A 26,897-nucleotide genomic window follows, 5' to 3' on the forward strand; every position below is an offset into this window, starting at 1 on the left:
CAGACTCGCCCTCTCTCTCTCCCTCTCCAGTGCTTCTAGTCTCCCCGTTACCTGAGCCAGCAGTCAGGTGGAGGAAGAAGGCAGAGGCAGGGCAAGGGCGCCAGGAGCTCCTGCTGACCATCTGTCACCCACCCTGCAGCTGTGCTGGGCGAGGCCCTCACGCTCCATGGATTCTTTCTCTTTCTCCCCTGGCCTGGCCTGAGTCACCAGGACCTAGATACTGATATCTCAGAGAGCAAACACTGTGATGGACTCAAGGATGCTTCTGTCTTTTGGCACATGATCCACCGGAGCCAAATGGGTGATAGTTGGAGTTATGTAAGCATACACACTGACTACAGGAAGCTGTCCCTACATACTCCCTGGGTCTCCTGGCATGAGAATTGCCCCAATGCCTGTCCACCCCCAGGTGCGGACACACAGTAGACCCTCGTGTCTGTAAGAGCAGTAGCCAGCTTGAAGATTAGAAGATGTTTCGGCTGCCCCGGAGACCACCGTGAGCTCAGAGCCCCCCCAGGTGGTGGGAGAGGAGGATTGTGCAGGGGCTGCATTTTCCAGGGGCGCCCTTCGGAACAGAGATAAGTCAGAACTGGCAGCTGTGGGCCGGGAGGCCATCTCAGACCCCACAGGTGCCCGGCTCCCTCCCTCACAACGCAGCATGACTGTGACAGAGGTCCCCCGCCCCTCTGCAGGATGAGCCAGCTAGTAGCCTTGTGGTGACCTTGTCTCTGCAGAGCAGATGGGAGGCTCTCTGCTGCCAAGCTGGGAGGCTCAGAGAAAGTCCACACCTCTGGTTAGTTTTCAGAAAGTCCCCAAATAAAAATCACATACAATAGCTAGGTTCCAAAGCTCTGGACAGGCTGTGGGCAGGACCAAGGAGTCAGGCCTGCCCACTAGCCAGCCAACAAAAGAACCAGGGACCAGGCTCAAAGGAGCCAGGACATCTCTGGGGCACCAGACTGCTTTTCCACTAAACAAGCTGGGGTCACTGGGGGGTTTCCGAATGTGTCAGGTTGAACAGTGTCCTCCTCACATTCATGTCCTTCCTGGCTCCACAGATGTGACCTTGTTCAGAAATCAAGTCCTTGAAGCTAAAATAAGCAAACTATGACCCAGTCCACCTAGAGTGGGGTGGTCCTAAATCCAATTTGATGGTGTCCTGATAGGAGGAGGAAAAGGGGGCTGGGGTGATGGCTTAGTGGTTAAGGCTCTTGCCTGTGAAGCCTAAGGACCCAGGTTCCATTCCACAGTACCCACATAAGCCAGGTGCATAAGGTGGCATATGTGTCTGGATTCCGTTTGCAGTGGCTGGGGACCCTGGTGGGCCCTCTCTCTCTTTCTCTCTCTCTCTCTAATAAATAAATAATATTTTTTAAAGAAGGAAAAGGGACACAGAGACAGATGGGAAAAGGATGGAGGGAGGCACAGAGAATGTGGTGAAGTGTCAGCAGGGGAAGGGGATGTGAGCAAGCCAGGGAGTGCCCAGCAGCCACGGGAACCGAGGAACGCTAAGAAGGACGCTTGCTTACCACCTGCACGCTTTCGTCTTGTGCTCATGGCCTCTGGGTCTGTGTGGGATCTGTTCTGCTGGGTAAGCCTTGGTGGTCCTTTCCCCACACACCATTACGAGTGGCCATGGCTGGCGGCTCTAAGTCCACTCCTAATTTTTTTTTTCACTCCTAACTTTTGAATGTCAGTCTCTAAGAACCACTGGCTGTGATCCATCCCCTTCCTCTGCTCCAAAAATAACTCCTATGGGTCATTTTATTCTGACTGTCTTGTCTCAGATGAGGCTTTGCCAGCTCAATCTAGGCAGAGGTGTCCCTTCCCTCACTGCAACCCAGGTCCTGGGAAGAGCTTGGGAGTCAGGCGAATGCGCGCTGACCGTCAGAAAGAGCTTTTCAGGCTGTTCGTGGTGGCAACTTTAGCAGTTCTTCCAGGACAACAGGTATGATGGGGGTTGTCCCAGGCAAGCTGGGACAAAAGCCACCTAGCAAGATGGCTTTCTACAGACCCTGGTTCCTGTGTGGAATGGGTGGAGAGTATGTGTAAGAATTGCCTTGGCTCTGAAACAGAGACACAAGTGAAGCAACCCAATTTGAATGTGACAAAGTCTGTCATATGTCATACTCTTGAAATGGGGTGCTAAGGGTTTAGGAAAGGCCTTGAACCCTCAAACCCTAGGTTGGTGTTTACATTTTTTTTTCAGGGTAGGGTCTCACTCTAGCCCAGGCTGACCTGGAATTCACTCTGTAGTCTCAGGGTGGCCTCGAACTCACAGCGATCCTCCTACCTCTGTCTCCCAACTGCTGGGATTAAAGGGGTGTGCCACCTCACCCAGCTTGTGTTTACTTTTAACCAAAGAATTAAATAAAATTAGACTGAGAAGGGTAATTATTAACTCAATTATTTAGGGAAGTATAGAGCCAAGGGAAGGAAAATGAATACACCCACACGGCTTGAGAGCCCACGTGGTGGGCCTGGAAAAACCGTGGAGGGGACAGAAAGGAAAGTAGAGAGACGTCCTGCCATGTGGAGGGCAGGAAGGAGTCAAGAACCCATGTGAGAAGTAGGTGTCACTAGTGATCAGGCAGTCCAGACTGAGAGAGCCAGGGAGTGGGGGAGCCCTCCCCTGGTAAATCATACTTACAACCTTATGGTGAGGTTTCACCAGCCAGAGAGAGACGGCTGATTGGTCTGGGCTAGGGGCTGTCTCAGGAAAAGGCCAGCCATGACGCCAAGTTCTGGGGGCTTAACTTGACCATCCACAATGTTAGGATTAGATTTCATCCCTAGAAAACACCGTCCTTCCAGGTGGGGCCCAAGTTGTTTGTGAAAAAAACAGATCTTCTTTGGGCAAGAGATAAGGAGTTAGATCATCCTTTGATTTCTAGCAAAGTGGAGACCCCAAAGACAGGCCCAGAGACGTTCCTGCTTCCTGCTTTCAGGGGCGCAATCTCCCCAACTGCCTAACAAAGCTACCTGACTCCTCACTCTGACATGTAGCTGTGCCCTGACAGGAAGTATGTGTGGATAGTCACCTGTCACACAACACAGCAACAGTTCAGTGACAGTTCTCATAGATGACAGAAGTCCTGTAATGACCAAATGACCTAAAGACACATTCCCCAGATCATAACGCTGTCATGAGGCAATGAGTGGGTGCATCTGCTCTGACATCAGTTAGCGAGTTCAGCACCAACCCAGGGAGGGCTTATGGGGTCACCCCATCAAATGTCTATTTTTGTCTCCTGTTCTGCGGGGTTCTGAATGACCTTATGATCACTGACACAGCTCTCCTTCAGGAGCTGTCCAGGTCCATACAATAGTCAGAGTTCTGAACTTAATTCACAGGAAGTATTTGAAACCCATATAACTGACCAAGGACTATTGTCAAAGACAATAAAAAACCTTCACAAAATGAGAAAAAGTCAGCATGATTTATTAACTTTTTTGGCAGTGCTGGGGTTCAAACCAAGGGCCTTGTGCATGCTAGGCAAGCACTCTGCCAACTGAGCTACATGTCTAGCCATTGATGAATTCAGAAGATTTTTACAATAAACAAATAAGACTGAGAAGATGGCTTAGCAGTTAAAGGCACCTGCCTGACACCCTGGGTTTGAGCCCTAAGTACCCACACAATGTGGTGTGTGCATATGGTAGGAGGCCCTGGCCTGCATATGCTTGCTTTCTCTCTCCCTCTCTCTCTCTCTCTCTCTCTCTCTCTCTTTCTCTCTCTCTTTCTCGCGTGCTCTCAAAGGAAAAAAAAATAGCAATATAAAAAATTTTAAACAATATATAAAAGACACAGATAAGATACTCTCTGTGAGAAAAAACTGAGTAGTCAGCTGGGATGTGGAAAAGCGTTCTAGAAGCTGGAGAATCACAAACACTGAAACACCCTTTCACTGCTATCAGCAAATGTTGGGGAGGATGGGGAGAAACAGGAACTCTGACACGCAGCTGGTGCGGGTGTCATCGACACACCCCGTCAGGCATGTTACCAGCATCCAGCACATCGAAGCAGCTCTTGTTGTTCTAATAGTAAGAAACTGGGCGTGATCACCGACGTGCCTATCAGCCGGGAAAAGGATCCTGTGGAACGTAGGAGGCATGTTAGAATGAGTGACTTGAATCTATTTTTATTGATCTAAATAAACTTAAGAAGTTAAGTGTAAGTATAAGTTGAAATGCTGCATACCATTTCTCATTCATTTTAAAACTCAACAAAATAATAGTGCATATTGTTAATAGATATGTTTGTGAACTCACAACTCAGAATAGTAACCATTTCTGTGGAGGGAAGAGGAGAATGGGTAGATAAAATACTTTTATAACTTTCTTTTGACAAATAGTTATTTATTTGCAAGAGAAAGGGGAAGGGAGGGAGGGAGAGAGAGCATCAGTGCATCACGGCTTTTTGCTGCTACAAATGAACTACAGACATAAATCCACCTTGTACATCTGGTTTTATGTGGGTGCTGGGGAATCAAACCCAGGTCAACAGGCTTTGCAAACAAGTGCCCTTAGCTACTGAGACATTTTCCCAGCTCATAGAGTTTTATTTCTTTATCAAACAAGAGGTGTTAAGGCAGAGAGAACAGCCGCACAATGTCTAACAGATCAGCGGGACACATGATAGGTGACCAGTACCTTTGATACTGTCTGGAGAAAAACATTTGAAATACGGTGCTTACATTTTTCTCCTGAACAAATAAATCTCAACAACGGAAGGTGGTGTGGGCAGCAGCAGTGGCACTGCCAGGGGTGAGCAGCTGGAAGCAGCCAGTGTGGCAGCAGAGGGCCAAGGTCCTGCTGGGATGGGAGCCCCCCAGGAGTTCCCACCCTCCATCCTGGGGGACCAGTCAACACCAGGGGTTATCTGCTCAGGGCTCGATGAGGAGGCCCTAAGTCTCGCCCAGCATCCAGCTTAGTAGGAAATAGGAGTCTTAAGTCATTTTAAGCTTTCTTATTTTAATTCTTGGACCCTGGGCTTCTATAACACCATGCCAGCTCTCTCTCTCTTGCATGCACCTGGTGATGTCATTTCAGCCCGTGGCAGATGGCACATAATACAGTAACTGCAAGAGATGATAATGGAGCCGTCAGTGTCCCACTTAGTAACTTTGGGGCATGGTGGGCTGCACACATGTCTGTGGTGATGCTGGTATAAAAAAACCCACTGGGGCTAGAGGGATGGCTTAGCGGTTAAGGCGCTTGTCTACAAAGCCAAAGGACCTAGGTTCGATTCCCCAGGACCCATGTAAGCCAGATGCATAAGGGGGCACAAGCATCTGGAGTTCATTGGCAGTGGCTGGAAGCCCTGGTGTGCCCATTCTCACACTCTCTCTCCTGGCCCCTCTCTCTGACTCTAATAAATAAATTTTTAAAGTTAGAAATAAAAACAGAAACCCACTGCTGGGTCTGTCATATGAAAACGCAGCAGTACAGTCAAGCCTGGTGCAGAACACTTCCTAGTGGTACTAAGTGACTCTGTGGCTGGTTTATGGATTTACTGTACTTTGCTTTTTGATGTGAATTGTGTGTGTGTGTGTGTGTGTGTGTGTGTGTGTGTGTGTGTGTGTTGTGTGTATATGCATGTTCACGCGCTGAGGGCATGGGTGTGCATGTCACAATACAATTGCCAATCACAGGTGTGGTTCTCACCTTCCCCCTGCTTGAGGCAGGATCTCTTGTTGTTCCCCACTGTGGTCACCAGGCTAGCTGCCCATGAGCTTCTAGAGAATTCTCCTGTGTCTACCTCCCTCCTCACCATAGGCATGCTGGGATTGCAGACACTCCTGCTGCAGTGGCTGGCTTTATGTGGGTTCTGGGGATCTGGATTCAGGAGCTCAGCTCATGCGGCAGATGTTTCATTCCCTGTGCCATTTCCCCAGTCCTATCTTCTATCATGCATCCTAATCATCGCTTCGGAGTGTACTCCTCCAGCAATGAGAGCGAGCGAGGGAGAGCGAGAGAGAATGGGTGCGCCAGGGCCTCCAGCTGCTGCAAACAAACCTCAGGTGCATGTGTCACCTTGTGCGTCTGGCTTTAGGTCAGTACTAGGGAATCAAACCCATGTTGTTAGTCTTTGCAGGCAAGCACCTTAACCTCTGAGCTATCTCTCCAGCCACACATTGATCTTCTAATAGCATTGAGTGACTGACATTCACACAGCAACTGCCTGGCAACGCATTCCTAAGAAGTTGTCCTGTCATTAAGTGACACATGATTATGTTAGCAGATGAATACTGCCTGTGTTCCTGGGTACACAGAAAAAGAGTCTAGTGACAACTAGACTTGACAACTAGTGGAGAGGCAGGAAAGATGGTGGCCTTCAATCCTGTGACCAGCAGTGCATCACTTGTGTTGTGAAGATTGCAATTCTGAACTCCTGGGAATGGTCACTTACTGTCCCCAAACAGACAGGTGCTTGTTGACTGCTTGTCAACGCAGTGCAAGAAATTCCTATTAAGTATTCATGACAATGTCCAATCAGAATGGTCAGAACTGAAAGTCCTCACATCTCACAGGATGCAGTCACATTCGATGACATACTCTTCCCACCACATCCCCAGCAACTATGAGCCCAGCTAAGCAGATGGCAGGGTTTAGGGAGCTCAGGGGAAACTGAATGCAGAAAATATGCTGTTTCTGAAAACCAAAAGCATACTGGGCCATCATAAAGGATGTGCGAATGACCTGGACCCCAACGGCCAGTAATCCCCAGAGCCTCGCATCAGGCAGCTCAGTGCTGGCCTCGATGCCAGTGCATCAGTGGAGGCTTTTGCCTAAAAAAGTGCCTCACAGCTACCACTCAGCCTGACGTCACAGGGACCCCAGCCACTTGGCACCAAAGGTGTCGTGTGCCTCTCACTGGGCTGGGAGCCATCTGCCTTTAGTTGAGTGTCTCTTCCAGCTCACCATCATGCCCATGTCTAAAAAGATGCTCTCCCTGGCTGTGATGGGCTCACCTGGAATTTAACTCTTCATGAGACCAAAAGCAAACTGTGAGGCAGGCCTGAGGTCAGTCACTGATAATCACTAAGGCACCTGCACTCACATGCTCTCAAGGCCCTAATAGCCCAGCTTTGCAAACCTACACACCAACATCCATTAATAGATTAACCATTCTCCCAGAGCCCTCACTGAGTACCTTGTTTTTAATGTAGGGAGTTTTACCAAAGAGTTAATATTTACTGTGCTCTTACAAGCAGAAATATTGGACAAAAACCAAACAGTCGATATTTGTTAAACATCACTGTGTACACAACCTTCAGCCAGATGCCATGGGAGGGACAGAGAGGAAGATCATGTGGCCAGTGTTGATCAAACGCTAACCACGGAGGGCCAGCATGAGCTCCACTCCCAGGCACCTGTCACCCCCATGACCACTGGCCGCTAGGGATTTGACGAAGGACTGCATGGAGGATTTGTTCATTTCCAAAATCAAGTCTTACTGGGCACAGTGGTGCATGCCTGTAATCCCAGCACTCTGAAGGTAGAGGCAGGAGGATCAGGAGTTCAAAATCATCCTCAGCTATATGGCAAGTTTGAGGACATCTTAGATTACATGAAACCCTGCCTTAAAATAAAATCAAGGGCTGGAGAGATGGCTTAGCAGTTAAGTGCTTGCCTGTGAAGCTTAAGGACCTTTGTTGGAGGCTCGGTTCCCCAGGTCCCACGTTAGCTAGATGCACAAGAGGGCACATGCATCTGGAGTTCGTTTGCAGAGGCTGGAAGCTCTGGCACGCCCATTCTCTCTCTCTCCCTCTATCTGTCTTTCTCTCTGTGTCTGTCGCTCTCAAATAAATTTAAAAAAAAATTAAAAAATCAAGAGCCGGGCATGGTGGCACAGGCCTTTAGTCCCAGCACTTGGGAGGCAGAGGTAGGATTTCCATAAGTTCAAGGCCACCCTGACACTACAAAGTGAATTCCAGGTCAGCCTGAGCTAGAGTGAGACCCTACCTCAAAAAAAATAAAAACAAAAAAAAATCTAAATAGGGCTCTGCGGTTAAGGCACTTTGCCTGCAAAGCCTAAGGACCCATGTTCTACTCTCCAGATCCCACATAAGCCAGATGCACAAAGGCGAGGCAAGTGCAAGGTTGCACATGCCCACTAGGTGGCATAAGTGTCTGGAGTTCAATTGTAGTGGCTGAGGCCCTGGTGTGCTGATTCTCTATCTCTCCTCTCACTCGGTCTCGCTCTCAAATTAAAAACTTTTTAAAAATCAAAATAAGCAAACAACATCGAAACCCGATGCACTGAGGGAAAGACCACCCTGCGTGGTCTGCGTGGCCCCTGTACCAGCACATCGTTCTGCCCAGCAGAGGCAGACATGATGGGGCAGGTCGTGGAGTCAGCGGGGATGTGTTTGCTGGGACGTAAGAAGAAGGAAGAAGAGGAAGAGGAAAGGCAGATGCTGTGAGGCACCTGGTTGGGCTCAGGAAGTGCTGAGACCCAGAGCCCATGTGGGCGGAGCAGCCACAGTGATGACTTCTGGACAGCAGCGGCCTCCAGGACCAAGCGTGGAGGTGATGAGCTGGGTCCTCCAGCTTTATACAGGAAGGAATCACCTTCCTCCGCCCCACCCCCACCCCCGCAGCTGTGTGTTGCCAAGGGAAGCTTCTGGATTTAACTGACAAAGAAAGAAGACTGACGGGAGCGAGGTCTGCAGCCCTTACAGGACGTTTGCATCTCAGTTGTTCATGGGCACAGAATCCTTCCGAGAAAAGAGGCAGAGGGAGAAGCGCTGTGCTGTTCTGAGCCCATCAGCGCTGGGACTCGGAGGACAGAAGAGGAAAAAAGGAGTGAGACAGCGAAGCAGAGGGAAAACTGCCTTGAAAGAGGAGGGTCCTCAGTGTGGAGGTGGGGACCAAATTATAGTATGTTCATATATTACCATTCCTAATAAAAATGTTAAATTACTTATTTAGTTATTTGAGACAGGACAGACAGAGACAGAGAGAATGGGCGTGCCAGGGCCTCCAGCCCCTGCAAACAAACTCCAGATGCGTGCGCCCCCTTGTGCATCTGGCTCACATAGGTCCTGGAGAATCAAACCTGGGTCCTTTGGCTTTGCAGGAAAGCGCCTTAACCAGTAAGCCATGCCTCCAGCCCATAATAATATATCTTTTAAAATTTTTCAAGGCAGGGTCTTGCTCTAACCCAGGCTGACATGGAATTCACTATGTAATCTCAGAGTGGCCTCAAACTCACAGCAATCCTCCTACCTTTGCCTCCCTAGTGCTGGGATTAAAGGTGTGCACCACCATGCCAGCTAAAATTTTTAAGTGAATATATATATGCATATATAGAGGGGGGGGATAAACGAAGGCTGGAAAGATGGCTCAGTGGTTAAAGTGATTGCCTGCAAAGCCTAACAATGAAAGTTTGATTCCCTAGTACCCATGTAAAGCCAGATACAGAAAATGTTGCATCTGGAATTTATTTGCAGCAGCTAGAGGCCCTAGTGCACCCATTTCTCTCCCTCCCATCCCCCACAACTAAATAAAAATGAATAAAATTTTTACAAATATACTCAAAAAGCAGACACAAATCAGGCAGAGGACTGGGGAGATGGCTCAGGGGCTAAAATGCTTTCCACTCAAGCACGGGGACCTGAGGGTGGCCGCTCCACACCCATGTAAGATGCTGGGTGTGGAGGCACGTACCTCTCATCCCAGTGCAGGTCCGGGGACGATGAATGCCCAGGGCTCACTGCCTAGCTAGTCTAGCGGAACTGGTGAGTCGTGGGTTCACTGGGCAAGACCCTGTCCCAAAGAATAAGGTGTGGAAAGAGATTGAGGAAGACCACCCCCAGCCGCTACCAACACTGATACCTGGTTCTATAAACACACAGTAGACACACGATATGCATACCACATGCATACTCATGGGGGAGAAAACCTTTGTGAGTGAAGAAAAAAAATAGATATCCAAAGAAATGGTTAGATCTTGGGTGGGGGGTGGCTATATGACACTTTGCAGAGCAGTGATGAGACAAAGAAAAGTCATTTGGTCTTCTAAGGATGATAACTTGTGAGAACGTAAACATAGGTAGAAACTGGCAAAGGATGTCATGTGAGTGAGGGTCATTTGTGCCAACCTGTCTCTCCGCGATTGGGGTGTGGAAGAGGGAGGAGAGGCACTGAGCGAAGACTTACGTCCTGCTTCGAGAAAGATGGAGACGAGCAAAGAGTTTAGTTAAGTTTACTGTGGCTGTGTTGAAATACCTGCCAGAACAAGTTAAAAGAGGGCAGACTCGTTTCCTGATGTCAGAGGGCTCGGTCCACGGCTGCCTGGCCCCGTGAGCTTGGTGGCGGCCGTGTGTGGCACGTGAGGAGCTTCTCCACGTCGTGGTGGTCAGGAGGCCGAGGGTAAGGAAGACTGGAAACCTGGTATGACCTGCAGAGGCACCCCCGTCCCCCGCCAGTGACCACTTCCTCCAGCTAAGCCCCACCTCTTACAGATTACACGGCCTCCCCTAGCTAACTGGGGACCCAGTGTAAGCTGAAAATAACCCTCATGCAACAGCGGTCTGTTGAAGGTGGCAAACTCTGGTCCCTTCACCTTCCCCTTGTTACTACCCAGCAAGGCTGACAGTGAACGGCCCCATAGCATCTCAAGACGGAGGCAGGGGACTCAAGGCTGGGTACCCTTGGGAGCCACTATGGTTCCCTGATGAGTCGCAATGGTACCTTCCCTGCCGCCCTCCCTGAGTCGATGAGAAGATCGGGGCCATGGTGGTGATGGGACAGAGGAACAGAAGAAGCCCTGTCCACAGGCTCGCAGCCTACGCCGTCTCTACTGCTGCAGGAGAACTAACTGCCACTACCACTTGCTATGGCTCTGACCACCTTGCACCTTGCAAACTTTGTAGGCTATCCTCAGTGCAGCCTTCGCGGCTCTGTCTCGCTGGCCAGGCTGTGAGCGCATCCTTCCTAGAGCAGAGCCTTGGCCATGGTGGTCTTTCAGCTCCTCTCCCCTGCCTCCTCTTCTTGGGGGGAGCTGCTCCATGCTCAGCTCCCTGTGTCCCCCCCCACACACACACACGGAGCTGAGGGGTGTACGGAGTAACAGAGGTTAAAGCCAGGAAATCAAAGTCGCTGACCTGGCTCAAAGCATGCACTTTGGAAGCAGGTGGCCCTATGGCTGTGCTGGAGACAAGAGTTCGTTCCCGGCCTTGACCACCTCCAAGTCTGCACGGCTGCTGCCTTGGGAGAAGCAGTGCATGGAAAAGCCACGGAGGTAGGCAGGTAGGACCCCGGGCTGTCTCTCTCTGCTGCAAAGAGGGTCATTTGGAACACAATCCACTGTTCAATACTCAAACAACATGGTCAAGAAGCAGAGAAGGCTGGGGACCTGCACTGATAAAGACCTCCGGGGACATTAGGCAGCTTCTGAGAAATAAGGGAGAAGGAGTAAGCCAGAGCCAGGGTCTCCCACCCTTCCTTACTTGGGTACGCTTTGTAGGGTAAAGACAAAACAAAAGACCCTCAGACCTGTTGCAGGAATCACCACCAAGTCATGTGCAAGAACTTTGAACCAGTGTAGCCCACTGTGACGTGATCAGGTGCCTCTAGATGTCTCACTAAAAGCACAGTTTATATCATGGTCGTACCTTTCTCTCGCACACTGTTTTTAGTTTCTGGAGAAGCTTTGATGTGCTGAGCGTTCCAAATCAACTCATGTGAGAACCGACCTTAGAGAGTTCTAGACGCACCTGCGGTCTTAACCGTTTCCGTTGCCGCTGTCACCTTGTAAGCCTTTTGTATTTCCCGACCACCTAGTCCCTCGGCTCTCTACTTTCACCAACAGTCATTCTGATTAAAAATTAATCGCTGTATTGTGAAAACTAAACAGTCCCACAGCATCTGCTGGTCAAAGGTGATCAATCCCCAGGCCTCAGAGCTGGGAGCAGGGGCCTGTAATTCTGATAGCTGACCAAATAGAATTCCACAAACAGAATGGGGACCATGATGATGAGGGACACTACCTATGTCACAGTCCACAGCAAAGAAAACTGTGGCAGCTACAAGTGTCCTGGTGAGGAAACAGGCACCTATATATTTTTTTAAAAATTTAAATTTATTTTAGGGAGCGAGAGAGAGAGGGAGAGAGAGAGTGCTACATGGGCACACCAGGACCTCTTGCCACACTGTAAATGAATTCCAGATGCATGCACCCACCACTTTGTGCATCTGACTTGACTTGGGTACTGAGGAATCGAACCAAGGCCGTCGGGCTTTGTTAGAAAGTGCCTTTAAACCGGGCGTGGTGGCGCACGCCTTTAATCCCAGCACTCGGGAGGCACAGGTAGGAGAATCACCGTGAGTTCAAGGCCACCCTGAGACTCCATAGTGAATTCCAGGTCAGCCTGAGCTAGATAGAATGAGACTCTACCTCAAAAAAAACAAAACAAAATATCAGGAAGTAGAAAAAAAGAAAGGGAACTCACTTATAGAGGAAGCAGGAAGGGAAGGAGGGAGAAAAGACGGGTAAGAGAAGTCCCTGGGGAGGGCAGACACAGCACAGCGTCTCACCGGAACCTGCCCAGTGCTGCAACGAATATGTGTCCGTTATGACTTAAACATGAAGCCATAGCTCCACCAAGAGAGAAACAGAAATAATGATGCTGGGCGTGGCGGCGCACGCCTTTAATCCCAGCACTCGGGAGGCAGAGGTAGGAGAATCACCGTGAGTTCAAGGCCACCCTGAGACTACAGAGTTAATTCCAGGTCAGCCTGGACCAGAGTGAGACCCTACCTCGAAAAACCAAAAAAAAAAAAAAAAAAAAAAAGTGCCTTTAGCCACTGAGTTATCTCCTCAGGCCTCCCCCGCCCCCATCTATTTTGTTAAAAGAAACAGGTAAAAGTACAGTTGGAGACAGGATCTCGGTTCCGAGCATAAAGAAGCAGTGAGCAGAAGGAGAGAAGGAAACAGAGATTTAAACACCAGACAGAGAGGCCATTCTGTGACCACATATATGAGAATGTGACTTGTTCCCAAGTGCACATGGTACTGGTATATTTGTTCACAGAAAAAGTATTTAGTTCTATATGCGTAAATGTTATAATTACTATGATCAAATGTAACAAAAGTAGAAACTGTTGCCATTTTAAAAGGGCAAGTCTTAACAGAAATTTAAATTTAAAACCTTGTCTCTGAAAGATAAATGACAAACCAAAATTACTGAATTTATCTTAAATTATGGTAATTCGAATGCTCCAATTCTTTTTTTTTTTTTTTAATGTGTTTTTATCTAGAGAGAGAGAGAATGGACATGCCAGGGGCTCTTGCCTCTGCCAATGAACTACAGACACATGCACCCCTTTGTGTGTCTGGCTTTGTGTGGGAGGAATTGAACCTAGGTCTGCAGGCTTTGCAAGCAAGGGCCTTCAACCACTGAGCTCTCTCCCTAGCCCAAGCACCCCACTTCTGAATCTAGGTGGAAGATGTAAAATACTGATCAAATACTGGTCAAGAGATGTATAAGTTTAGCTACATATCAATACTTTGTGAGTTAGAGTCCCAGTTTTGAAAAGAATAACAATGTCAGCTAAAAAAAAAAAATTTAATGGAAGAACTGAGTGAATCACATAAGGGAAAGGATGAATCAAGCCAAAAACAAAGCACTACACCTTTTTATTCCTCTTTTCTTTTTAAAAATATTTCATTTATTTATTTGTGTGTGAGAGAGAAAAAGACAGACACAGAGAAGAGAATGGACATGCCAGGGCCTCCAGCCACTGCCAGTGAACTCCAGACACATGCACAACCTTGTGCATCTGGCTTACGTGGGTCCTGGGGAATTGAACCTGGGTCCTTAGGCTTTGTAAGCAAACAGCTTAACCACTAAACCACCTCTCCAGCCTTTATTTCCCCTTTCTTCCCTGCTCTGTTCGTTCACAGGATTCTACAGGGATATTCTCTCTCCTCCCACCTTCCCATCCCAAGCCCACTGAGATTACAGAAGCCCGCCCCGATTTCCACCTTTCATGAGCGACCCAGGGATCCGAACTCAGGTAGTCAGAGTTGCGCAGCAAGTGTTTTATCCACTGAACCAGCCTCCTTTTCTTTTCTTTCCTTTTCTTTTCTTTTCTTTTCTTTTCTTTCTTTCTTTCTTTCTTTCTTTCTTTCTTTCTTTCTTTCTTTCTTTCTCTATTCTTTCAGTTCTTTTTTTTTTCAGTTTTTTAAAATTTCTATTTATTTATTTGAAAGAGAAAGGGAGAGATTGAGAGAGAGAACAAGTGCACCAGGGCCTCTAGCCACTGCAAACAAACTCCAGAAGCATGGGACACCTTGTGCATCTGGCTTGCGTAGGTACTGGGGAATCAAACCTGGGTCCTCAGGCTTCACAGGCAAGTGCCTTAACCAGTGAACCATCTCTCCAGTCCCCTCCTTTTTTTTTTTTTTTTTTTTTTTACTTCTTACAAAGCTAAACACACTGCCAGGAAATCCAGCAATCAGTATTTACCTGAGAGAAAAGCATTTACCTGGGTGCATCCAAAGACGGGAACCCAGTTGCTCATAGCAGCTTTATTCAGAGCAGTAAGCTGGAAAAAACTCAAATGTCCCTCAACTGGGGGATGGGAAGCAGACTGTGAAACATCCACCTAAGCACCGTTCAGCAACAGAAAGGGATGAAGTCCCATTACAGACACCAACCTGATGGCTCCCAGCGGCAGACGGTGAGTGGAAAAGACAGGCTGGGAAGACTGCTTGCTATATGATTTATATTATTTATATTTATATAGTTTGCTATATGGCAAACTAGAAGGGGTGGGGCCAGGGGGGTGGGCTATAAAGGGGCACAAGAGGATTTTCTGGGAGGGAAATGAGGGTATTTTATAACTTGGTTGTGGTAGTATTTATATAATTGTATACATTTGTCAAAATTTAATGAATTATTTATTTTTATTACTTGGGGGGTTCAAGGTAGGGTCTCACCCTAGCCCAGACTGACCTGAGTTCACTATGTAGTCTCAGGGTGGCCTTAAACTCACAGAGATCCTCCTACCTCTGCCTCCCGAGTGTGGGGATTAAAGGCGTGCTCCACCATGGCTGGCTTACTTAAAATTCCTATATATTTTCAAGGAGCTCGGGGAGAGAATTGGCTACCAAGGCCTCCTGCCACTGCATACAAACTCCAGATGCATTCGCCACTTTGTGCATCTGGCTTTATGTGGGAATCAAACCCAGGCCTCTAGGCTTTGCAAGACAGCACCTTAACAGCTAAGCTATCTCACCAGCCCCTTATTACTTAAACTTTATTTTTATTATTTTTATTTGTTATTTATTTTTTAAAACTGTTTATTTTTATTTATTTATTTGAGAGCGACAGACAGAGAAAGAGGCAGAGAGAGAGAATGGGCACGCCAGGGCCTCCAGGCACTGCAAACAAACTCCAGACATGTGCGCCCCCTTGTGCATCTGGCTTACGTGGTTCCTGGGGAATCGAGCCTTGAACCAGGGTCCTTAGGCTTCACAGACAAGTGTTTAACCACTAAGCCATCTCTCCAGGCCCAATATTTTTATTTTATTTATTTATTTATTAGAAACAGAGAGAGGGACACAGAGAGAGAGAGAGTGAGAATGAGCATGCCAGGGCTTCCAGCCACAGCAAACCAACTCCAGATGCATGCACCCCCTTTGCATCTGGCTTACATGGGTACTGGGGTATTGAACAGAGGTCCTTAGGCCTTGTAAGCAAGTGCCTTAACCTCTAAGCCATCTCTCCAGCCCCTAATTACTTAAACTTTAATGTGCATGACTTACATGTCAACAAAGCTAATTTTTAAAAACCCATAGCATGGCGGCCACCATTACAAGCACCCCTGAAGAGAAGACAGTGGGCTGATTATATCACAGGGTGTCTGGCCAATTGCAGAGGCTACTGAGGTCCATCCCTCGACACAGGGAAGAGACAGATTGAGAGACTCACATGGCCTTGGGCTGCGGGGAGTGGGGAGGGAGAAACCTGCACCCCGAATTGGCCAGCTCATATGGGGACCACTGTGTATTAGAACCACAGCACTGACCAAGGTCTCAGCAAGGCGAGGTGGAGAAGACATGCAGAGGACACCCTAGGAGAGCTGTCCCAGAGTGCTCATGGGAGGCTCTTGCCAGGGGACTGGCCTTCTTTAGAGGGCCTGGTACCTGGGGACTCCGACAGGGGCCACATTGTTTAGAGACCATAAGGACTTCATGCATCTTCCCACGTGGATTGGCTCTGGATGCTGCGGTAGGTCTCTGTCTATGGTAATAACACAAACCAGCATCCCCAAACTGACTGGCTTGATCCTCAGTATGAACTGGTCAGGAAACACACTATTTACACTTGCATTCTGCACGTGTGCAAATCCAGGTAATGGGTGTGGAAGAAGCTTTCCCAAGGTCACCTGGCTCCCAAGTGTGACCCAGATGTAGACCATGATCACAACATGCATTATGGAGCACTCTCTCTCTCTCTCTCTCACTCTCGCTCTCTCTCTCTCTCTCTGAGCAACATCTGACATCTGGCACACACAGCCACATTAGCTGCCTGGCATCCCCTGGAGGCTCCGGTTGACCCCTGGCCTTTGCCTTCTCATTCAAAGGCAAGAGGGTTGTGTTCAGAAGTGGTGCCATCCTAACATAACACGCAGAGATGAGGGTGTTTGTATATGAACCACATTGCATATAGATAAAAGCTACACACTGAATATATATGAGAAATATGCAATAAAACCTGCTGCTCACCAGCTTCCCGCATATGAATCCTTTTACTCAACAAGATATATGTGCAGCCTCTAAATCCCACGCGCAAGGCGCTTTCGGGGTCATTCACAAACACGGTCAAGGAAGGCGACAAACTCGAGTCACCAATGTACACATTTCCACCCAAGGTAACACACAAGCCACACCTTGCCTTCTCTTGCCAGAGCTTGGGGTAATAAGGGCACCTGGTCTGTTTATTGTCACCTTTCTTGAATTGGTCTTGGTCTTTCCTTTTACTTTTGTTTTGTTTTTCGATGTAGGGTCTCACTCTAGCCCAGGCTGACCTGGAATTCACTATATCATCTCAGGCTGATCTTGAACCCAGGGCCATCCTCCTACCTCTGCCTCCCAAGTGCTGGGATTAAAGGCGTGCGCCACCGTGCCCAGCTTAATTTTGCTTTTAAAATCCCCCCCCCCCCCTGTGCAGTGCCGACCACTGCCTTGTGTCCTCAGTACAAGAAGCTGAGGTATGGCCGGGCGTGGTGGCGCACGCCTTTAATCCCAGCACTCGGGAGGCAGAGGTAGGAGAATCACCGTGAGTTCAAGACCATCCTGAGACTACAGAGTTAATTCCAGGTCAGCCTGGACCAGAGTGAGACCCTACCTCGAAAAAACAAAAAAAAAAAAAATAAATAAAAGAAGAAGAAGAAGAAGAAGCTGGGGTGTGCCTCAGGGAGAAAAGACACTTTGCCCAGCCTGAGTGACAGAGCCCCAGGACCAGGCCATTGAAAATGAGTATCAGACAAGACACCTGTCGGCAGAAGCACACCCAACGGGCTCACATGTGGACTGGCCGCTGCAGCCCTGTCCAGAGACGCGTGGAACCTGGTCCATCTCCTAGGGAAGAAGGCTTGGCAGTCGCCTGGTGCTGGCTGGAATTTTAGAGGACATACTCTGACAAATATGAGAAAAAAACTGCCATCAATGGATGCTTTCGGGGCTCCCCACATTCTGGAGCATAGCCACCCCTGCGTCAGGTGGGTGAGGCTACCACAGAAGTCCTCTGAGGGGCCCTGTTGGGTGCCAGGCCACAGCCTCCTCTGCGGACTGTGTGGCAGAAGCGCCACCTGGTGGGGCCTGCCATGCTGGGCAGTAGGAAAGGTATTTTTTTTTTTAATTTTTATTTATTTATTAGAGAGCGACAGACACAGAGAGAAAGACAGATAGAGGGAGAGAGAGAGAATGGGCGCGCCAGGGCTTCCAGCCTCTGCAAACGAACTCCAGACGCGTGCGCCCCCTTGTGCATCTGGCTAACGTGGGACCTGGGGAACTGAGCCTCGAACCTGGGTACTTAGGCTTTACAGGCAAGCGCTTAACCATTAAGCCATCTCTCCAGCCCAGGAAAGGTATTTTTTAAGGTTTATTATTAATTATTATTATTAACAACATAGTTTGTATGGATACATCATATGTTGGAACCCTATTCCCCGCAACGCCACTGGGGAAAGGTAGTTTTAATTCTCGCCACAGTGCTGTGATACTTAACAAATAGACCTGAGACTCCAAGCGTCTAGTGCTTGCCAAGTGTGCGTGAAGCCCTGGGTTCGATCCCCAGCACCACCTAAGCTGGGCACGGCAGTGTGCAGCCGGGATCACAAGCATTCAGGAGGCGGAGGTTGGAGGATCAGAAGTTCAAGATCAACCTCTAAAGCAAAAAACCCCTAAAGCAAGAAACAAAAGGCACTGAAGAGATGGTTTACCTGTCAAGGCACTTCCCTGAAAAGCCTCATGACCCGAGTTCAATTCCCCAGTGCCCACATAAAGCCAGATGCACAAGGTGGCACATGTGCCTGGAGTTCATTTATGGGGGCTGGAGGCCCTAGTGCACCCATTCTGTCTGTCTCTCTTCTCTCTCTCTCTCTCTCTCTCTCTCTCAACCTCTCTCTTCTTGCAAATAAATCAATAGATATTTTTTTTAAAAAAAGAAACAACAAAACAAAATTCAAGAATGTTTCTACATTGACCAACTTAGGATGTCAACCCATATGCTACGGTGATGTGTAATCTATGGGTGGCTCTGTGGGTCCTCTTTTTTCAAGTTGCTTCTCAAACCATCTTTGTTACCTGAGCCAGCCAGGTAGAAGCTGGGAACGTTCAAAGAGCCGGACCAGGGCAGTTCCGCTGAGAGCCGAAGCCACCTTCCTTCACCTGCTCCCGCTCGGACCGATAGCCATGGGACCCCAGCCTGGCCACTATGCTCCCCAGGAGTCCTTAGGGATTTTTTTTTTTTTTTTTGAGGCAGGGTCTCACTCGAGCTCAGGCTGACCTGGAATTCACTATGGAGTCTCAGGGTGGCCTTGAACTCACGGCGATCTTCCTACCTCTGCCTTCTGAGTGCTGGGATTAAAGGCATGTGCCACCACTCCCAGTTCCAAAAGTCCCTTCTGATATGGCTATAGTGGGTGTCACCTAGGGACAGAAGTCATCTGGGGATCCAAGGGAGGAAGAGAGAGGAAGGAGACAAGGCAGAGAAGAGAGAAAACTGAAGGCAGGGAGAAGGAAAAAGAAAGGTTCCATTTCTGATGGCGTCCAAGTGCCACGTCACAGTTTCGGCTCCAGAGCCAATGAGGGCTCGGGGGCCAGCTGAGAAAGGAAGAGAGTGGCATAACCCAAACATGGTGGGGAGCCCATTAATAGCCAGTGGGCACTGGAACATCAGGAAGATATTCAAGCAGCATGAAGACTTCCCTGGCCACAGCCTTGGCCTTGACAAGCACAGGGGAAGTGGCCAAAGAATCCAGCCTTGAGTGGCGGGAGATGGATGGCTCAGGAATGGAGCAGAAATCCATCAAAGATTGCTTCTCAAGGAGGGAGCGGGATTGGAGTACGGACAAGCCGATGGCACGGGCTCTGCCCCACCCCGGGAGGCAGAGAGCCCGGATTTTCCTAGGTGACAGATTGGACTATTGGGAGACATGTGCTCACTTGTCATCTTGGGCTGGGGAAAGGATGGAAGACAGAAAAACAACAGAATCTGGTCCAGTGTCTGCACCCAGCCTCAGCTACATACCGTCAGCAGCCCTTAGAGAATACAAGTAAGGCTCCCCCACCGCCACCCAGCCTCTGTGATTGGAAATGCCCCAACGAAACAGTCAACTTTGTTACACATGGTGTGTTATGGACGCTGCCGACAGGCTGAAGGAGCAACAGGAAAGCCACGGGCGGAGGCGCAGCCCTATCGCTTTGCTCACAAGAAGACCGGGCGCTTGGCTCAAAGGCAAGAGGGCCCCTGGAAGCTTGGTAAAACGAAAAGGCTTTGGAATTGCAATCAGAAATCATGGGCTACTCTCAGAGGATCTAAAGGGTAAATCCAGTTGAGTTGGTTTTGTTTTTTTTTTTTTTTTTTTCCTTACGTGAGAGAATAGCAGTGACAGAGAGAGAGAGAGAAAGGGAGAGAGAATTGACACTCCAGGGCCTCCAGCCATTGCAAGCTCCAGATGCCTGCACAACTTCGTGCACACGTGCAACCTTGTGAGCTTGCGTCACCTTGTGCATCTGGCTTACATGGGACCTGGAGAGTCAAAAGCGGGTCCTTAGGCCTCACAGGCAAGCCCCTTAACTGCTAAGCCATCTCTCCAGCCCCCAGTTCTTTTTGAGTCCTTTAAGGAGGATTGGGGGTTCCAGGTTGAAGAGATTATGGGTTCTGAAATCTCAGCCCTATAGCACTTTCTTGCTGCCAGGGTAGTGTGGGAGCACCTGGTGACTTGCTGTCCCAGAAGGGATGACAAGGTATTAAAACTACAAACAGGGGTTGAAGAGATGGCTTAGTGGTTAAGGCACTTGCCTGCAAAGCCAAAGGATCCAGGTTCAATTCCTCAAGACCCATGTAAGCCAGATGCACAAGATGGCAACATGCATCTGGAATTCATTTGTAGTGGCTGGAAGCCTTGGAGTGTCCATTATCTCTCTCTCTCTCTCATTCTCTCCCCACCCCCTCTCTCTCTCCCTCTCTTTCCCTCTGTCTGCCTCTTGCTCACACTCACTCTCTCAAATAAATAAATAATAATAATTTTAAAAAGAAAACCACACACAGACATGCATGCACACCCCAGTACATAGGCGCACACTCACACACACGCATAGCACACTATTCTCGCAGTCTGCATCAATGAAATCAAAATGCAATTTAATCGATTTCCAAAGTTTTCTTTACTTCAGTTTTCTTTATTGAGGAAGATCAAGACACCAGAGTTCATGGTGTCTGGAGCGGGGAGGAGGGGGCTTTACTTGCGCAGGTCCGCAGCCCCCAGGGAACCAGGTAGGGGTCAGCAGCGTCTCTCAGTAATGACAATCTGAAGGAGAAAGCAGGATGGTGGGTGAGCACATGGCAAAACCAAGCGTGCAATGAGAAATCCCACTGGGCTCATGTGACGACAGGCCCTGAGGGAGGGTGAGTGGGCGGTGGCGGTGGGGAGAGAAACTACTCCTGAACCTGGAGGTTCTCTATGGAACCCAAGATATTGGAACTTTCTAAAGGGGACACTTAAGTGGCATCAGATAACACTCAAAAAGTTCTGACAGTTACAGTCTGTGTTCTTGGGAACAGTTAGATATACTGTGCATAGAAAATGGTAAAGTATCTCTCAAATTGCATGTTCTCCCCTTTTGTAAAATTAAAAAAAATATTTTCAATTACTTATAAAGAGAGAGGAGAGAGAGAGAATGGGTGTGTCAGGGCCACCTGACAACTCAAAAGAACTCCAGACATGAGAGCCACTCTGCACCTGGCTTCATGTGGACAGTGGACAACTCAGGCCATCAGGCTTTGCAAGCAAACGCTTTGAACCACTGAGCCATCCGTCTCTCCAGCCCTCCCCTTGGGTTTTAAAAAGCATGTTATTTATTTACTTGAAAGAGAGACAGAGGGCACACTAGAGCCTCCTGCCAATGCAAACAAACTCCAGATATACATGCTACTTGGTGCATCTGGGTTTACTTGAGCACTGGGGAATTGTACCCAGGCAGGTAGGCTTTGTAAGCAAGTACTTTTAAACACTGAGCCGTCTCCCTAGCCCCCTCCCTGTGTTTGAATCGGCCAGTTGGTTTGTAACCTGTCCAAACTCAGTCATGGGAGCATACCATGACTAGGGGACTAGGGGACAGCCCTGATAGTGTGGCCCTGTTGGCTATCCTGTGAGAGGGGAAAGGGAGGAGCAAACTTGTCACCCTGGATCCATGGACTAGGTGAGGGGGGAGAGGCCTGCATGCTTCAGGGCCCAACCCTCCTGCCAAGCACAACCTGAGACTCTTCATAATGTCCAAATATGGTGGGGGACAGAATGGCCAGAGAAGAATGCTACTGAGAGAGGGCTTAGCAGTTAAGGCCCTTGCCTGCAAAGCCTAAGGACTCATGTTCGACTCTCCAGGTCCCATGTAAGCCAGACACACAAAGTGATGCAAGCGTGCAAGGTCGCACATGTGCACAAGGGGGCGCATATGCCTGGAGTTCCATTGCAGTGGCCAGAGGCCCTGGTGCACCAATTCTCTCTCTCTCCCTCTCTCTCTCTCTCTCTCTCTCTCTCTCTCTCTCACTGTCTTGCATAAAAAGGAAAGGGCCAGTCCGTTGAGTTTGCTTCAAGAAAAAATAAAAAGAATGCTACTGAAGTGCCCAAAACGTATAGAGAGTGACAAGGAAAGTCTGAGAATGCAGGAGGATCTGAACTTGCTGGACAGACTCTGACCCTGTTTAGAACATTCTAGAATGGTTCACAGCAAAGGCAGGAGTCACACCTCAAGATGGTGCTCAGTCTGTGGTACAATTCCCATGATCTGTCCACTCCCATGAGCCTCCCTGGCCTTCCCCTCCCTCCTGATGTCAAGGCCCAAGCAGACAGGCCACGGCCACGTTACCTTGAACTGACTGTGGGAAGAAGCACCAGGGCACCTCAGGGATCACATCAGAAAAGCAGCACTGGCGAGAGGCACAGTCCTCAGGGCTGATGCCCGGGTACCCACAGTTCTTACGGGCTGACACTTCCATGACACACTGCTCTGACGCTGGTGGCCGAAAGGAACAACGAAGGTGCTCACTGCAGGCAGCCCGTCCCTTCTTCCCAGGGACTTGCAGCCCCAGTGCTCCCTGAGGACCTGCCTGCAGTGGCATCTCTTGGAACTGTAATGCCCAGTGAGCTCTGGAGAGGAAAGCCCCTTCCCTGAGTGTGCCCAAGCCCAGAGGCCCATGCCCACAGCCGCCTCACACACACACAACCTGCTTTGTGCATATTTCGGCCCTGGCTTGGGGTCTTCACAATGTATACCCTGGCTGGAAATGTATTCCAAAGGGCCCCCAAAAATCTCAACACACTTCTTAACCCCTGAGGTCTGTTTGCAGGGGTGATGCGACTGACTCTCCCTCCGTTCCCAGTGGAAGCTTGAGGACAAGTTTCTAAATCTAGCAGGAGCCTAAAATGCTTTGGCAAGGCTGCTGAATCTGCTGCCAGGGCGTGTGGTGCCGATGGGAGAGAGGAAACCTTCTGAGACTCCCAGTGGTTGGTTTGGAGTATTGAGACCAACAACCAGGCCGCCAGGCACCTGCTCTGGACTCTTCCTTGTGACTCCGGGTCCTGGGCCAATGGTCGGCAAGAGGGTTGGGCTCCCCATTACTCACCTTGGCTGGGAAGGGGGTTGAAGCACCAGGGGACCCCTGGGACGGTGGAGTCAAAACAGCATCCAAGGTCAAAGCACTGGTCACTGGTGATGCCGGGGAAACCACAGTTCTTCCTGTTGTGAGGGCTCAGCCTTGAGCATTGGCAGGGAGCTGTGGACAGGACCGTGGTCAACCCCGCCCGTGTGTCTGCTGCCCGCCCCTCGCCTGTTCAGGGGCCTCAGGGACCCTCCATTGCCCTGCTGCCACAGAGATCTCTCTCTTTGCCCATGTTTGAACTATACTGTTTCCTCCTGGGAAACCCACAGGCCTTTGCTGAAATGGCTTTTACTTGTTAAAAATTAAAAAAAAAAAAAAAAAAAAAAAAAAAAAAAAACCACAGAAGAGGGGAGATGGTTCCATAGGTAAAGCAATACCCACGCAAACACGAGGACCTGAGTTCGAATCCCCAGCCCCCATGTAAATGCTGGGCGTGACAATGCATGGCTGGAATTAATCCCGGTCCTAGGATGTGGACACAGGCAGATCCCTGAGGCAAAGTGCCTAGCTAGTCTACTTAAATCTGTGAGCCCTGGGTTCAGTGAGAGACTCTGTCTTGGAACAAAAAGAACAAGTAAGTGTGGTAGGTAACAGTGGAGAAAGACCTCTTACACCAACCTCTGACCTCCACACAAGTGCACTAGTACCCGCGTGCACACCCACACAGGAACGTGCACACTACTACCCACGCACACCACACACGCGCGCACACACACACACACAAGAAAAACGCAGCAGAAATCCTCAGGAAAGACAGTGACCTCATGCACCCAGTCGGAGCTCGAGAAGGTGAGTAAACTGAGCCCCAGGCAGTTGGCCCTCCCTCCTGCTCCTCACCCCAGCCTCCAAGAGCACCCGAGGAATCCTGGGTGAGGGCCACACACCCGCATCCAGCCCAGAGCACCCCTTTAGCTCTTCCCCGCTCAAGCCAACTGTGATCCTTCCTTTGTCCTTTTGGGAACAAATAGGAAATCCCCATCTAGAACACTCCCTCCCCCCCCCCCCACTGAGGATGGCATGTGCCCTGCAGGAAGGGAGGGACCTACTTCTGCCCACAGCACCTGGGGACTCGCAGGGGTTCCCAGTTCCCACAGACAGTCCCCCACAGACTTCCACTTACAAGGTTTCTCGCCCTCTACCAGGGTACACAGCCCCAACACAAGGACCACTGCCAGGAACGGGGCACCTCGAGGTTCCATGTCTGCTCCACTGCCTAGGGTGGCTTGCAGAATGCTGGGCTCCCCACCACCATCGGGTGTTTTATTGTCTCCTGTCTGTTTGTTCAACAGCCTTGATAACCTTCCCTGCCCCCTGCCTGTGGCCCCAGCCCTCCGATCCTTTGTGCCAAGGAGCTGAGATAGCCCCACGTGGAGGCCCACAGGAGAGGAGTGGGGTGGGGTGGGGGGAGCCATGCCCTGTGCAGGCAGGCAGGGCTTCCGGAACAGGCCTGGCCAGGCTGGGCTGGGTTCCTTGAGCACAGTTGCCCCCTGACCTATGCAGGAAGCCAGGCTATGCCAGGCTGCTGACGTGGAAAAGGGGCCACGTGCACATCTGGAGCAGGACATTCACTGGGGTCCCGCCCAGGAAGGGATTAGCTATGTGTTGCTCCAGATAAAGTTTGTGGCTATCACGGAGAATTATATGCATTCATGTGTGTATGCACATGTGTGTGCAAGTGCGTGTGTGTGCACACATGTGTGCAGATGAGTGGAGGCCAGAGATTGACATTTGTTATCTTCCATAAGCACTTGCTACCTTATTGATTGGAGCAAGGTCTTTCACTTGAATCCAGAGCTTACCAATACAGATAGTCCAGCTAGCCTGGTAACCCCAGGGGCCTTCCGTCTCTGCCTCCTGACCACTGGGATTACGGGCAGGCCACCAGGCCCACCCAGCATTTACCAAGGATCCAAATTCTGGTCCTCATGCTGGTGTGACAAGTGCTTCCACCCACTGAGCCATCCTCCCAAATCCCCACTAGGATTTTTTTTTTTTTAACTATTGGGACCAACATTACTAGGAAAATGAGCAGAGAGGGGCATCCCAGCCAGAGAAGTGGGTCACCTCACTGAGCCACAGGAGATGCCTCCATGGCGCCCAGTTATCATCCTTATGTCAGGGCACACCCTGTCTTTCCAGGTTCCAAGCCAGCCACAGGGGCTGCTCTCCACGGAGACTGGCTACAAAACGCCCAAGAACAACTAGGATAGGTGTTTTAGCAAGTTCTGTTTTGGCAACCTCTGAAGCTGGGCACTCCTTCTCCCATGGGGACTCCTCACACTGCCTTCCTTAGCTGGTGTCTGGCTTCAGGCCTGTCGGGTAGGAAGGGCCTGTGGATTGGACTGAGAGAGGACAGAAGGACCAAAGAACAGGAAAGGACAGTGTGGGGAAGAAGAGAGGGACTCTGCATTCCTTGGAGGTTGGAGGACTGTTCCCAGCTACCAGTGATGGGTCACATAGTTGGTGACCCAAAGACAAAAGAGAAGCTGTAAGAAGTAGCCGTTATGGGTGTAGAACAGCAGACAGGGCCGGACAGCCAGCTCTGAGAGAAGAGAACGACGGGGCAAGACTCCCACTGCCCTGTTTTGGGCCTGGAACTGGGGATACCAGGTAGGGAGGGCACAGCTCAGTGTCTGAACTAAGCAGACAGATGGAAGAGACACTGCTATGACCCTGGAGAGGAACAGGAGGGGAAGGGAGTCCCTGAATATGATTAGGGGTCCATCAGATTCTTAGTCAAATTCTTTTATTCATTTATTTATTTTTATTTTTTTCTTTTCATTTCATTTCATTTATTTATTTATTTTGACGTTGGGTCTTGATCTAGCCCAGGCTGACCTGAAATCCACTATGTAGTCTCAGGGTGGCCTTGAACTCATGGTGATCCTCCTACCTCTGCCTCCCGAGTGCTGGGATTAAAGGCGTGCACCCCCACACTGGCTATTTATTTATTTATTTATTTATTTATTTATTTATTTATTTATTAGAGGGAAAGAGGCAGTGAGATAAAGAGAGAGAGAATGGGCTCACCAGGGCTTCCAGCCACTGCAAACAAACTCCAGATGTGTCAGTCCCCTTGTGCATCTGGCTTACGTGGGTCCTAGGGAACGGAAACAGAACCGAGGTCCTCTGGCTTTGCAGATCAGTCAAGTTCTTAACTATGGAGGGTCTCAGGCCAGGCAAAGCAAGCAGCTGTTGAGGAAGTCATGGGGGAGACAGCTGAATCTCACAAGGCCAGGCTCTGTCTTGTGGCTATTAGTTTCCTTCCTTGTGACTGTGACAGAATTCCTGACAGAGGTAACTTAGCGGAGGAAGGCTCCCCATGGCTCACGAATGCAGAGGCATTTCATTCCACCCTAGCAGGGAAGGAGTGGCTCCAGGTAGCAGAAGCGTGGACAGAGCTCCTCACGCTGTGGCCCGGAGAGGTAGCAGAGAAGGTCGGTCTGAACTAGAAACGGTACCTTTCAAAAACTATCCCTATGGGCTTGAGAG

At 49.5% G+C, this 26,897-nt stretch overlaps 1 protein-coding gene across 1 annotated transcript; it reads right to left on the reverse strand.

Annotated features, from left to right (window-relative positions):
* Window positions 1–21,019: 21,019 nt before the first annotated feature.
* Tff2 (trefoil factor 2) lies at window positions 21,020–24,635 on the reverse strand. Its single transcript, XM_045148620.1, has 4 exons — window positions 24,526–24,635; window positions 23,370–23,519; window positions 22,613–22,759; window positions 21,020–21,054 (listed from the first exon to the last, which is right to left on the reverse strand). Exons 1-4 carry the CDS (start codon window positions 24,602–24,604, stop codon window positions 21,041–21,043), a joined length of 390 nt encoding a protein of 129 aa, XP_045004555.1. The 5' UTR covers window positions 24,605–24,635; the 3' UTR covers window positions 21,020–21,040.
* Window positions 24,636–26,897: the final 2,262 nt, after the last annotated feature.

Source organism: Jaculus jaculus, chromosome 5 (genome assembly GCF_020740685.1).
Source record: "Jaculus jaculus isolate mJacJac1 chromosome 5, mJacJac1.mat.Y.cur, whole genome shotgun sequence".
Lineage (NCBI taxonomy): Eukaryota > Metazoa > Chordata > Mammalia > Rodentia > Dipodidae > Jaculus > Jaculus jaculus.

Coding starts and splice junctions, on each gene's coding strand:
- Tff2 (XM_045148620.1), bottom strand. CDS start 24,604: ATGGAACCTCGAGGTGCCCCGTTCCTGGCAGTGGTCCTTGTGTTGGGG. Junction 23,520..24,525: donor GGTAGAGGGCGAGAAACCTT/GTAAGTGGAAGT, acceptor TCCTGTCCACAG/CTCCCTGCCAATGCTCAAGG. Junction 22,760..23,369: donor CAACCCCCTTCCCAGCCAAG/GTGAGTAATGGG, acceptor TTCGGCCACCAG/CGTCAGAGCAGTGTGTCATG.